The following is a 12,542-nucleotide window of genomic DNA, read 5'->3' on the forward strand; positions in this document are numbered from 1 at the left end:
GCAAGAGCACTGAAGCCCTGCTCCGCTGAGACCCTCAACACTGGGAACACCAGCCAGAAGTCAGCAACTTAACATTAAGCATATTAAAATAAAACAAACATCAAAAACACTTGTCATTTTATTCCTAAACAATGGTAGCAGAGGCATCCTGCATTCAAAAACAAACAATCCAAACAACACTTCCTTTGTTTGTTCACGAGACTCTTAACATGATAGAAAATTATACTCCAGATTATTAATCCAAGGAACTACCTGGAGGGTATAAACACCCAGCTAAGGGTTCTATTATTGAAAAAGGCACCACGGAAAACTTGTACTAGTCACACTGAGAAGGAAAGCTCATTTATTACTATTTTTTTCTGGTTTTATTTTTACCAAAACAAGCTTCTCTAGTTCCAGGAGCAGACTCTCCGGCTCCTCTTCTCTGCTCTGGAGCAGCTGCTTGAGCTCGGCAGCGTTAATGCTCATCGTCCGGGGCGGGTGAGCGCCCTCCACCTCCGTGAGACCACTGTCGTCTCCACAGCAGCCCTGGAAAGGTCACACACAAGTTACATTTGACAACAGGGAAATCTACAAAGACGCTTCTAAATTTATTCATCTATTTCAGCCCTTTGTTATTATGTGCCCCTTCATGTTATAACATTTACAGCTCAATAAATGGCTAACTTTAAAAAGGACTTAGTTTACTGAAAGTGGAAATGTTTTGAGTAAGATTAATAAAATAGGTAAACATATTTAAATTACTGACAAAGTTTTCCCAAAAACTATTTTATAGCCATAAGTACTGCTATATTTACACTAGCACTTGATAAGGCAGATAACTGATGTATGCTCAAGAGCCAGGAAGATTCCTACAAGAACAGAACTGAAGGAATTGAATTACATCTCTGAAGACAGTACAGGCAATAAAAACAGCAACTATCATATATAAAACCTACTGGACAGAAAAACATACATATCACTATACACACAAAAAGATATATGTTAGATTGCTATGTACATGCCAAGCAATAGCTGCTAGTCTGTCTAACATCCCTTATTTTAAATGACACAAAATGAACTATGCTCTACCAGGAGTAAAGTCCCAACATAAATGTGTCCTCACTAATGCTAATGCAGGACTTAATATTTTTTGCGTGAGTTTTCATAAGTTTATGTATACCACGTGCGTGCAGGAACCCATGAGGGCCAGAAGATGGTATCAGATTCCTTGAAACTGGAGTCACAAGCAGTTGTGAGCTGCCTGATGTGCATGCTGGGAATCAGGTCCTCTGCATGAGTGGTGCATGCTGGGAACCAGGTCCTCTGCATGAGTGGTGCATGCTGGGAACCAGGTCCTCTGCATGAGTGGTACATACTCTTAACCACTGAGCCATCTCTCCAATTCTTAAGATTTAGTATTTTTAGTTTGTATGAAAATTCAAAATTTTGTTTGGAGTTAGTAACATTTGTCCTATAAATGTTCAAATATCAAAAGCTAAATGATCTTTTTTCTTTTTCTTTTTTTTTTGACAAGGTCTCCTGTAGCACAGGCCGACCTCACACTCGCTATGCAGCCACTGATGCCCCTGCTCTGGTCTTCCTGGGTCCATTTCCCAGTTGCTGGGCTTACAAGTAATGTGCCACCAAAATGGGCTGTGGAGTGAGAAAGTATTTTAACAAAGCCTACCGAGTCTGGCAACGATCCCTGAGGAGCACGAGCTCTTTTCAGAGAACACTAGACCGAGGAAGACTCACCGTGCAGCAGCAGGAGGGCACTGGCTCCACAGCTCTGCTGCTCTGCTGGGAAATGGAGAACCAGCTACTCCATGCATCATCAGCGAAAGGTTAACAGGTGAGACAGGGTGACTGGAGGAGGTGAAGGCTCTTACTTAGACCACCCTTTAAAGGCGCACTTCATAAACAGGGAATTCCGGACATCAGTCCTCAAGAGCCCAACCCAACCAATCTGCTTGCTGGTTTATTCACAGTGGGGTCAGACCCAGGGCTTACACACACTCGGCAAGGGCTCCACCATGTGTTACACTCTCAGTCACTACAAAGTTTTTAAACAAAATACTACTCGTAAATACACCCCACCTGCTTCTAATTAAAAGTAGTCTTAGAAAATTGTGGGTCAGTTTCTAGGCAGGGGCGCACCCCTTTAATCCCAACATTCAGGAGGCAGAGGCAGGCAGATCTCTGAGTTCAAGGCTAACCTGGTCTGCAGAGTGAGTTCCAGAACAACCAGGGCTACACAGAAAAATCTATCTCAAAAAACAAAACAAACAAACAAAAAAAAGCAAGAAAGAAAACGGAAAACGGAGGGTCAAATCCAACCTATGTTGAAGGTAACAATTCTTGAGGCTTTTACAAACTAAAACTCCTGGGCTGTTTCATAAAAATGGACATTTATTAAACGTGTGTAAAGTCATCATAAATTTCATCAGTCAGCCATTTTATCTTTTAAACTATACAATACAAGCCAAGTGTAATGTAATCCAAGCTACTTGGGCAAAGACAAGCAGACAGCAAACTTAAGGCTGTGAGGGCTACACAGCAAGTTCAGGGACAGCACAGACAACTCAGGGACACCCTACCTCAAACTGAAAAAGGAAAAAAAGGATTGGGGATGCAGTTCAGTGGTAGAGCACTTGCCTAGTGTGTGCTGTGCCCTACCTGAGCTCAATCTCCAGCAACCCACACCCAATTTTAAAAAGAAGAAGAGACATAAAAAGGAACGCAGCACCACAACCACCTCAGAGATCTGTGGGACACTATCACAATCATTACCATGCGAAATCAAGCTTCCAAAAGAAGGGTCAGAAAGAAAAGGATCAGTGGGTGAAGGGGCCTACACCAGACCTGACATCAATCCCAGGGACCCACATAGTGGAAGGAGAGAAGGATGCTCACAAGTTGTCCTCTGACTTCCACGGCATTTCCCCACACACACACACGTGCGTGCGCAGAGAGTAATTTGAGAGTTCCAAAAGAGGAGGAAAGAACAGAAAGAATATCTGAAGAACTAAGGCTGTATGCTTCCCAAATTTATGAAATACAATTATCTACACTTCCAAGAGACTACCAAACTCCATCATGACAAGAGCAACATGCAGGTACCCAAAGGGCCAATATGAGCACTCAGATGACTATGAAGTCACTACCAGGTGAATGGTCCACATTGTGTAATATGGCAGACACAGAGACGCTCACATGCTGCCGGATGGACCCAGACAGCTAAGCGTGGGAACACAAATGGTGCTCATCTAAAAACAAAGTATTTACTCTGGAATTACCTATTGCTGGGACCATGGGTAAAACAGATTAACTAAATCTTTAGAAAAAACAACTGTCAAGATCAACAAAACTAACAAACATTTAGCCAGACTTAGAAGAAAAAAAGAAAAGAAAGAAAAAGTAAGGGATGCAGAGAGCACTTTGTCTTTTGCACGTGAGGCCCTCAGGTTCAACGTCAAGTACCACACCAAGAGGAAAGACTCCAATTATAAAATGAGGAACAAAAAGGCAGACACCGTACCAGAAAATTTTGGGTTTATAAGAAAATACTAAAGACAATTATATTCCATCAGATACTGAAGATAACACGAAGAAATACATTCTTAAAAGTATGAAAAAGAAGTCTAGGCTTTAAAAAATCTGAATAGACTTAATTAAATTAGTACTTAATTGAATTAGCATTTTAGAGAAAAAAGGGGCTCATGTCAGCAGAACATTCTCTAAAACTGGAAGAACAGAGAAGATAAGCAAGGCCCCAGCACCAAGCAACACACTAATCTGTGAAGCATTCCACTTCACACAAAATAAAATTTCCCCAAAAATAAAAGCTCAGACCCCAAATAGCTTCATTAGTGAAGTGTATCAAATAATTAAAAGAATTAGTAATCCTTCACAAACTTCCATTCCTAAGAATGAAACCTCCTCAGCTTACTCAATGAAGCCAAAAACATCACCAGAAAAGACAGCTACAAACCAAGATCCTTTATGAATAAAACATAAAATCCTCATTAAATAGAACACACTGGATCCAATAATTTACATAAAATGAATCAAATTGGAATAATCCTAGGAAAACAATGTTGGTTCAACAATTAAAAAAGCCAACCCATTCAAATTAATATGGAGAAAACCCTTGTGCTCATTACAACAAAATCTTAAGAAGCACTAGCAAACTCAATAACTGTCCACAATATAAACGTAGCCCTGGCTAGCCTGAAACTCACTCTGCAGACAGAGCAGGACAGCCTTGAACTAATGCCATTTCTCCTTTTTCTGCCTCTGAGTGCCAGGATCAGAAGCACGAACCACCAAGAACAACAAAAAATTTGCAAAAACTGAAGGTGATGTCTAGACAAGGTCACCGAAGAGCCTTAGACAGATCACATGCATAAGGGAAATATACTAGCTAGTGAACATACATTTTTCTCATGGAATCTTTTATTTTGTAACCATGCAATAAAAGATCCTTTACATTTTTTTCTAAACAGTAACCCTAAGTGTGAGTTGAATTTCTTAAACTAGTATTGGAAAGTATGCAGTAACCTGTAAGATACACACACACACACACACACACACCCTAGTCAGTATTTTTATGCAAAGTTAGATTATGGTGCAACAAAAACATGCAGGAACTCAGATTCTAACAATATGTTAATATATATAATGAATTTCCACAGCAGGAAACACTGCCAAAACTATTTAACCCTAAGGCAGAGGCTTCTGGAATATTAACTACAGAAGACTCTGAATAAATGTGAACAAACGTGAGCACACCACCGTCCTGTCTTTGCAGTGAGATGGAAAAGGCATTACTCTACGTTCCAATACATGTTTTCAATAGAAATAATTATTTTAGCCTATGGTATTTGCAGTGTTTTACAGACATCAAACAGAAACACTAAATGCAGTCTTACCATCGCATCAGGGCTGAGGATCTGTCTCATGAACTCCAGAAACGAGGAGGCAAGCTCCCCTGTGTCCTTACTGAACGTGCTGACCACTCGCTTCAGCAAGCTGTGCAGAGCACTACTGTTCTTCCTTAGAGAGCTGAAATAAAGACAAGAGCAGAGACAGTCAGAGCCAGAAAGAGAATAGAGAGGACAGGCAGGCCTGGTGTGCACCTGGACGCCCAGTTCTCAGAGGGGACAGGCAAGAGAAAAGCCCTAGGCTGGTGATACTCCACCTTCCTAATGTTGTGACCCTCATGTCATGGTAACCTCCAACCAGAAAAATATTTTGTTGCCATTTCATAACTATAACTTTGCTGCCATTATGAATTACAATGTAAATATCTGGTACACAGGATATCTGATATGTGAGCTCTGTAAAAGGGTCATTGGATGCCCAAAGGGGTCGTGACCCACAGGTTGAGAACCACTGTTCTAGGCCAAGTAGGGCTTCATGATGAGGCTCTGTCTTGAAAGGAAACAAGACAAAGCAAAAAAGAAGAGAGAGAGAGAGAGAGAGAGAGAGAGAGAGAGAGAGAGAGGAAGAGAGGGAGAGAAAGGAAAAAAAAGTGTCAAAATGTGTTAAGTATATAAGAGTAGTATGAGAAATAACTAAGTTCAGAATACAATTTATTTCACCATTTAAAAACATAAAGACATACGTGTCTCTGTTCACAAACAATGTAACAACAACAAAAAATATCAGCTCATTTTAATCTTTACTGAATCTTTCTTTTCTTTTACAAGTTCTCACTATATAGGACAGACTAACCTCAAACTCATAATCCTCCTGCCTCAGTTTCCCAAGTGCCATGATTGCAGCTATGCATCCCATGCCTGGCACTTACTAAAAAGCTTCTGTCAAATAGTACATTTTCAAAAGTTATCACAACCCCTCGCTAGATCTCTTTTTAAACTTCTACTCAAGATGTGAGTGTTTCCCTAGCATCAGAGGGCTGGCATTATCTCAGAGACCAACAGGGAACCCTAACTGAAGAGTTACAAACAAGGAAACAAGGGTCTAGAGCAGAGCTCAAGGAACTTCTGCTTAAGACTCAGCTGGTAACTGTTTCGGCTTTGCCTGCTGCACAGCTCAGACATCCCGCTGGCGCAGGGGGAGTGCTGGACAATGCAGACAATGCCTGTGCCGCAGCAATGCGCTATGCGCTGTAACCACAGAAAACTGGACTCCGCTAACAGTCGAGTTTGCCAAGCCCAACACACGGAGACTTGCATGACAAACCCCCTTGGTGTATGTCTAACGTCCTGACCATACTCTGCACTTACACCGTCCCTAGTTTCTCCAGAATTTCAAGAGCAAGCCACGCCAATACTCAACTGTCTCTAAAGCTCCAACACTGAGAGCCAAATGGAAATAAGCACATTAACAAGCAGTGTTCCATCTACCAAATGGCCAGGTTGTGAGATGCCACTGACTATGGTAAAGCAATAAAGAGAAGATCAGCCCATCCTGTTCAAGAACTTTTTAACACAGGGACAAAAATCACACCTAAAGAAAAAGATAATAATGGAAAAATAACAGGCTCAAAACCACCTTCACAATTACTAGTGACGACATAAAATCTTAACCAATGAGTTACACTTGTGCATGCTCTATCAAAATCTGGGGTCTGTTTTCAGCATTCAGTTAACGGCTATATTCCTAGCATTCCAGTGGCTGAGGCAGGAGGATCACATGTTCCAGGTCACCCTGGGCTACAGAACAAGGCCCTGTCTAAAACAAACAACCCAAAACAACAAGAACAAAAAAATCTACAGCTAATCTATCTACTAGAATGTCTCTAAGCACAGCAACACAACCTGGCAAAGCCAGAGCGTGGTGTGTATGTCTCTCCTCCTCACTCCTCTGGAGGCCAAGGCCAACCTGAGCAACACTGGCTGCTCCACGTCAACAAACAAAACAACCCGAAGGTAGGAAGTCACGGTGAGGCTAAGGCTCTAATGCAGTAGTAATGGAAAGCAAACAGAGATCCACTTTGGGAAACAGTGCAGCAGGGTTTGATGGGGTTAAACAGCCGTCACATGACCTAGGCACTCCACAGAGGTACCGAGCCAAAAGAAATACAGGTACCCACAGAAGCCAGGCTTATAAAGACTTATAACTGTCATTCATACATACCAGAAAGTAGAATCAACTCAGACAGTTAGAAAAAATTTTAAATCCATTACTAATTGACAGTTAGAAAAGATTTTAAATCCATTACTAATTGTCAATGAAACTCTGCCATATATAAAACTTTTCCTACAAAAGAAACCACACTTTCAAACTTCCATAAGTACAAATTAACTAAACGACAGGGCACAGTACACTAAATTCTGCAAAGCCTACCTTTTCAAGTGAAACAATCCATAGTCATGCTCTGCAAGAAACATCATTGTGCGAACACACGTCAGCAGACAGTTGTAACTGCTTTCGGAATTAGCTAGAGTCGCCAGCAGACAGTCGCAGATGGCAGTCATCAGCTCCTTACTCGGGAGAGAATTGGAGAGCTGCTCAAGCTCAGAGACAGGGCCTTCAGACGGGCTTGGCAAAATGAGTGCGATGTCCTGGGGGCGGGAGAAACATTTCAAAGCGGTTGTCACCATCACTCCTGATGCTATTTCTAGACACACACAATCCACTAACATATTACTGTGGGGGGCTGGGGATGACTCGGCGGTCAAGAGCTCTGGCTGCTCTTCAGGAGGACCAGGGTTCGATTATTAGCACCCCCAAGGTGGGTCACCACCATATGACACTCAGTTCCAGAGTCTCTGATGCCCTGCTCCGGCCTCTCCAGGGAGTGGGCATGCATGTAGTACACAGACATGCATGTAGACAAAACAATCATACAAATAAACAAAAATTCTGAACATTATTTTTATGGTCCCATCCCAAACATAGATTCAAACAGATAAACAACAAATCCTCCTTTATAAAAGTTAATGTGAGAACATATATAAGAAAATAGACATAGTGTTTTCCTTTATACTACTTTCTACCTTTAAAAAAACTTTTAAAATTTATCTTCCATTTACATGAAAGGAAAAGAGTTTAGCATTGACTGTGAAAAGGATAGAAGAGTCACTTGGGCCAAACAACATAAATATATATAAGGCGTTATCAGCTATTTTCTGGCATCTAACTAGTTTTTTAATCTCAGACTCAGAAACACACGGATCCCAGCTCCTCGTTTTCATGTCATTTGTGTACGGGAAAAGAGGTTTACACGGACTGGGGAGTACAGTACTACATGAGATATGACGACGGGACGCAGACTAAAGCAGGCAGGAGCGTGGACGGGAGAGTAACAGAGGAGGAGGACATATGAAATGCCATCTTCTCCTGCGAAAGTCAGTTTTCTTTAGGGATGTGGCCTTTGATAGGCTGCCCCTGCTCTGGTGGATGGCCCGATACCCATGTATATGCTGGGGATACGATGTGGACTCAGTGGGTTAGAAAAAACAAGCACATGAAATGGGGAGATAATACTGGCGAGGAGAGAGGAAGAACTGGGGTGTGCTGGAGAGGAAGGAAGGAATGAAGGTGAGGGGTGGACTTGATCAAAACACATTATATGAGCGCACGGAACTCTCAGACATATTTATACTTTACGGCAAAACAGAGACCATGGCCTTGTAAGGAAGTAAACGTGGCATAGTTTCAATTTTAAAATGGTTAAAAAGCTTTGATAGTAAAATACTTTAAATCAGTCTATTCATGAATTTAGACTTCTTTTAGATTACAAGGGCTTCTAGAAATAAAATTTTTGGCTGAACTTTTAGTAAACTTATCAATAGTGGAATTTAAAGCTTCATAAAAAGGGATGGATAGAACAAACTCTAAGCACAATCTTCAACTAATTGTGCCCTTCTACTTTTCATACTTTTAAAATCCAAGCAAGTCAAGCTAATCACACCTAAAGAAACACCCACTACTCACTATGGGAGTCAACTGGCTTCAGGGTCCTGCAAACACAGTCTGCATCAGGGTAGCTCTGAATGAAGTCTGAGGGAAGGGAAAGGGGGTCCTAGCCTTAGTCAGCAGTCACGTGACCCAGTGTGAGCACTTTATAAGCACCAATCACAGGCTCACTACTACAGCCTACCACTTCTGAAAAGAAGTCCCATGCAGTCTGAGGTCTTCAGTGTAACAAAACTGCACTTTAACCCTCCAGTACAGGCTTTCCCTAACAATACTCTGTCTGGAAAAAGAAAAGTCATCTGCTGACTGGGGGGCATGAGCATTCTGACCAGCAGGATCGCACTGACACATGGAAATGTCATAGGTAGAATTCCTGACTGCAAGAGGAGAGCACGACGGCTCAGGAGCTGCTGCAAGCATCGGTCAGAATCCACAAACGGGGTGGCTCTGCTGCTGCACAAGCATCGGTCAGAGTCCACAAACGGGGTGACTCTGCTGCTGCACAAGCATCGGTCAGAATCCACAAACGGGGTGACTCTGCAGCTGCCAGCATCGGTCAGAGTCCACAAACGGGGTGACTCTGCAGCTGCCAGCATCGGTCAGAATCCACAAACGGGGTGACTCTGCAGCTGCCAGCATCGGTCAGAGTCCACAAACGGGGTGACTCTGCTGCTGCACAAGCATCGGTCAGAGTCCACAAACGGGGTGACTCTGCTGCTGCAAGCATCGGTCAGAATCCACAAACGGGGTGACTCTGCAGCTGCCAGCATCGGTCAGAGTCCACAAACGGGGTGGCTCTGCTGCTGCACAAGCATCGGTCAGAATACACAAACGGCACAAGTTGTCCACACGAAGCAGACATATGGCACACATGGTAATCCAGCACTTCGAAGATGGAGAAGGAAAATCAGCGATTCAAGGTCAGACCTGGCTACAGAGCAAGTCTGAGCACAGTTGGGGCTACAAAAGATCTACTCTCCAAAGAGTAACCACACAAAGAAGTTATCCTCACATTAATCAACTAATATCAATGTTATAAAACTGAAGAATGCCTTGGCACGTTAATATAATCAGGAAGGAAAGCAACACAATAAATATTAATTAGCCATAAAAAGCATTGGAAATTAGCACAAAGCAAGTACCCAGGATGGCAATACTATTACAAAAGAAAATAAATCTCCTCAGAGATCCAAAGAGAAGCCAAAGAGAACTATAATGCACTAAACCAGCTTGCTTTTCCTCCACATATCAAACAAGCTTTCTAAATCCAGGAGACATAGAGCACAGGTAAGCTCTTTGCTCCCAGCCAAGATTTACATTAAGACAAGCACTCAAGCACACACCAACACGCACACACTGACAATAAAAAACTGAATACCTGGTCACAGAGAGACTGCAAAATGGACGTGACATATTCCACACACTGCTGGCGAATAACACTGTCCCCAGGAGACCGTACCAAAGCTAAAAGATCCTGGAATATCTCTGCGTATCTTTCATCGCCTTTAATAGTTCCATTAATTAGATGCAAAATAGCTAATTTACAAGCTTTATGTGAAGCCAGAGCATCGAGAAGAGCAAGCAACCTGGTGGTTTGGCTAGTATACTGTTTCTCTTTATCTTCTGAAGTGCTGAAATAAAATCAATATATTCAGTAAACAAGTTTCTTGATTTTAAAGGCATTATTTAATATTGTCTATACTATAGATTCATACAAATTTTGCATAAAACATACATCTCATTCCTTTGATATAATGGTGACTTTTTCTGGAATTGTTTTATAAATTCAAGTCTTGAACAAATACTTCAAGTCAGAGGAGTTCTTTATACCTCACCTTTTGAAACCGCACAACTGGGGCAGAAGGTGACTCAGCAAGTAAAGGCACCCGCGGGGCAGCCCTAACAACATGAATTCAACCCTAGCACCCACGTAAAGAAGGAAAAAAAGCAACTGTATAAAGTTGTCCTGACCACACACACCAGCATGTATATGCACACGTGTACATATTACACAATAACAGTAAGTTAAACAAAAGCCCCAAAGCAAGACCTTCAACATGATTTGCATATGAAACAAGATAGTCTTCTGAAGAAAATAATTTACATACAATTAATTTATGCATACATGTGTGCATGTGTGTGTATTTACACATCCATATGTCATCTGAGCTTACTAAACCCTAGCTTCCAAACTGTGTACAGGAGGGTATCTGTATCAAGAGCAACGTGAGAAAACTTCTTAAGGTGTAATAAAAATACCTTTGCATGTCTTCTACAATCAAATCCAACACAGTTCTCATGATCAGAAGAGCGGTTGGAGATGCAAGGTCACACAACTGAACACAAATACGCCGTAACATATGCTGGATGGGCTGGCAGGTTGTGCCAGAGAAAGAACGAACTATCTCTTGGAGCAACTTTGCTTGAACATGAAGGTGCATGCTCCACAATTTTCGGGTGTTGAGTGCCACTGAAATATCATGTGGCTCAATAACCTGTTAAAAAAGTATAACGTGTATGTACATAGATTTTTTAATATTTATTATAGTCGCAAAACTGTTCGGGAAGAACTGTTATAAAAACACCTTTACTGCATGCTTAAACATAATTCACTATCGCACAATTAAACAACTGTTAAATTCATCAGAGCTAAAAACATTGTTCTCAGGTTGGCAGTCAGTTGAGCAGAGTCCATTGGCGAAGCAATCTAATTGGCAAATTCTAAAACATGATAAAGGGGAGAGAAAGGCTTGAAATAACAGAAAAATGCAAGTACAAGTGTACATAACATAATAAGACTCACTTTGACAAAAGGCATTTAAAATGTTACCCCACATTTCCAACTGGCGTCAGTTTCATCTCACCCTCAACTCAGTTACTCTGTCTTTGGGGAGGAGGTTGCAGACTTGCTTGGGTTTGACCAGCATCCCTGCTTTATCTAAGGAGCTACCGCAGTCATTACAAGATGCATGTGATATGGAAGTGATACCTGCGTGGTCTGCATGGGCAAGGGAAGAGGCAGCAGCTCTGAAAGAAGTATGAGTCCAGAGAAGAAGCCTTCCGGAACCTTCAAGATAGAAGAGAGCACTTCCTTTAACATTAAAGACCAAGTATTATTGGCCAGGGTCTCTTCAGAGATCGTGAGCTTTTCATTAACTCCTTGTGTAAAAGTCAATAAGATATCAATGATATCGTTCTGAATTTTCTGCTCATCACTATCCAAACGACCTGAGAGAGGGATAGAGCACAGGAGCATGTGTAAAGTAACAAGTGCTGAAGGGACACGCATGTCCTTAAACTCAAAGGATCCACCTCTCAGGAGCTCCGTCAGCATAGTTTTAAGAAGAGTGAGCGTGCAGCGAGCCATTGAAATAGTAGTAACTCTGTGAAGGGTAGTCCCCATGTTCACATGGAGCCTCCAAGGCTGCGTCAAAATAGTGTTCAGTTTTTGCAGAACCCGAATAAAGGTGTCCATTCCTTCAGCAGAAAAAAGCTGAATGACAGCAAGGTTCCATTTCAGGTCTTTCTGCTGACCTTTATATAGGATAGGAAGAAATGGGAAAAAACTAATTACTCACATGCTAATAATCAATCAAGAATGTTGTGACTATTTAGCAAATGATATTTACACTAGGCTGAAAGTATGGCAGTTTTCAAAGTATGCGAAGTAC

General features: G+C 41.7%; 1 protein-coding gene and 2 non-coding genes across 3 annotated transcripts in view; 2 read left to right on the forward strand and 1 right to left on the reverse strand.

The window, feature by feature from the left end:
- Virma (vir like m6A methyltransferase associated) overlaps positions 1-12,542 on the reverse strand; it is a 62,350-nt gene that overhangs the window by 10,340 nt on the left and 39,468 nt on the right. The window contains exons 13-18 of the mRNA XM_048419976.3: positions 11,861-12,405; positions 11,131-11,366; positions 10,250-10,502; positions 7,297-7,514; positions 4,914-5,046; positions 376-528 (exon numbers count right to left, since the gene is read on the reverse strand). Coding sequence (XP_048275933.3) covers positions 376-528; positions 4,914-5,046; positions 7,297-7,514; positions 10,250-10,502; positions 11,131-11,366; positions 11,861-12,405 — 1,538 coding nt within the window. The remainder of the gene's footprint in view (positions 1-375; positions 529-4,913; positions 5,047-7,296; positions 7,515-10,249; positions 10,503-11,130; positions 11,367-11,860; positions 12,406-12,542) is intronic.
- Positions 3,698-3,799, forward strand: LOC146891378 (U6 spliceosomal RNA). Its single transcript, XR_014997480.1, has one exon. It is a non-coding gene; the product is annotated as a U6 spliceosomal RNA (small nuclear RNA).
- Positions 7,979-8,104, forward strand: LOC125391457 (U6atac minor spliceosomal RNA). Its single transcript, XR_007229142.1, has one exon. It is a non-coding gene; the product is annotated as a U6atac minor spliceosomal RNA (small nuclear RNA).

This window comes from Myodes glareolus, chromosome 16 (assembly GCF_982192425.1).
Source record: "Myodes glareolus chromosome 16, mMyoGla1.1, whole genome shotgun sequence".
Classification (NCBI taxonomy): Eukaryota; Metazoa; Chordata; class Mammalia; order Rodentia; family Cricetidae; genus Myodes; species Myodes glareolus.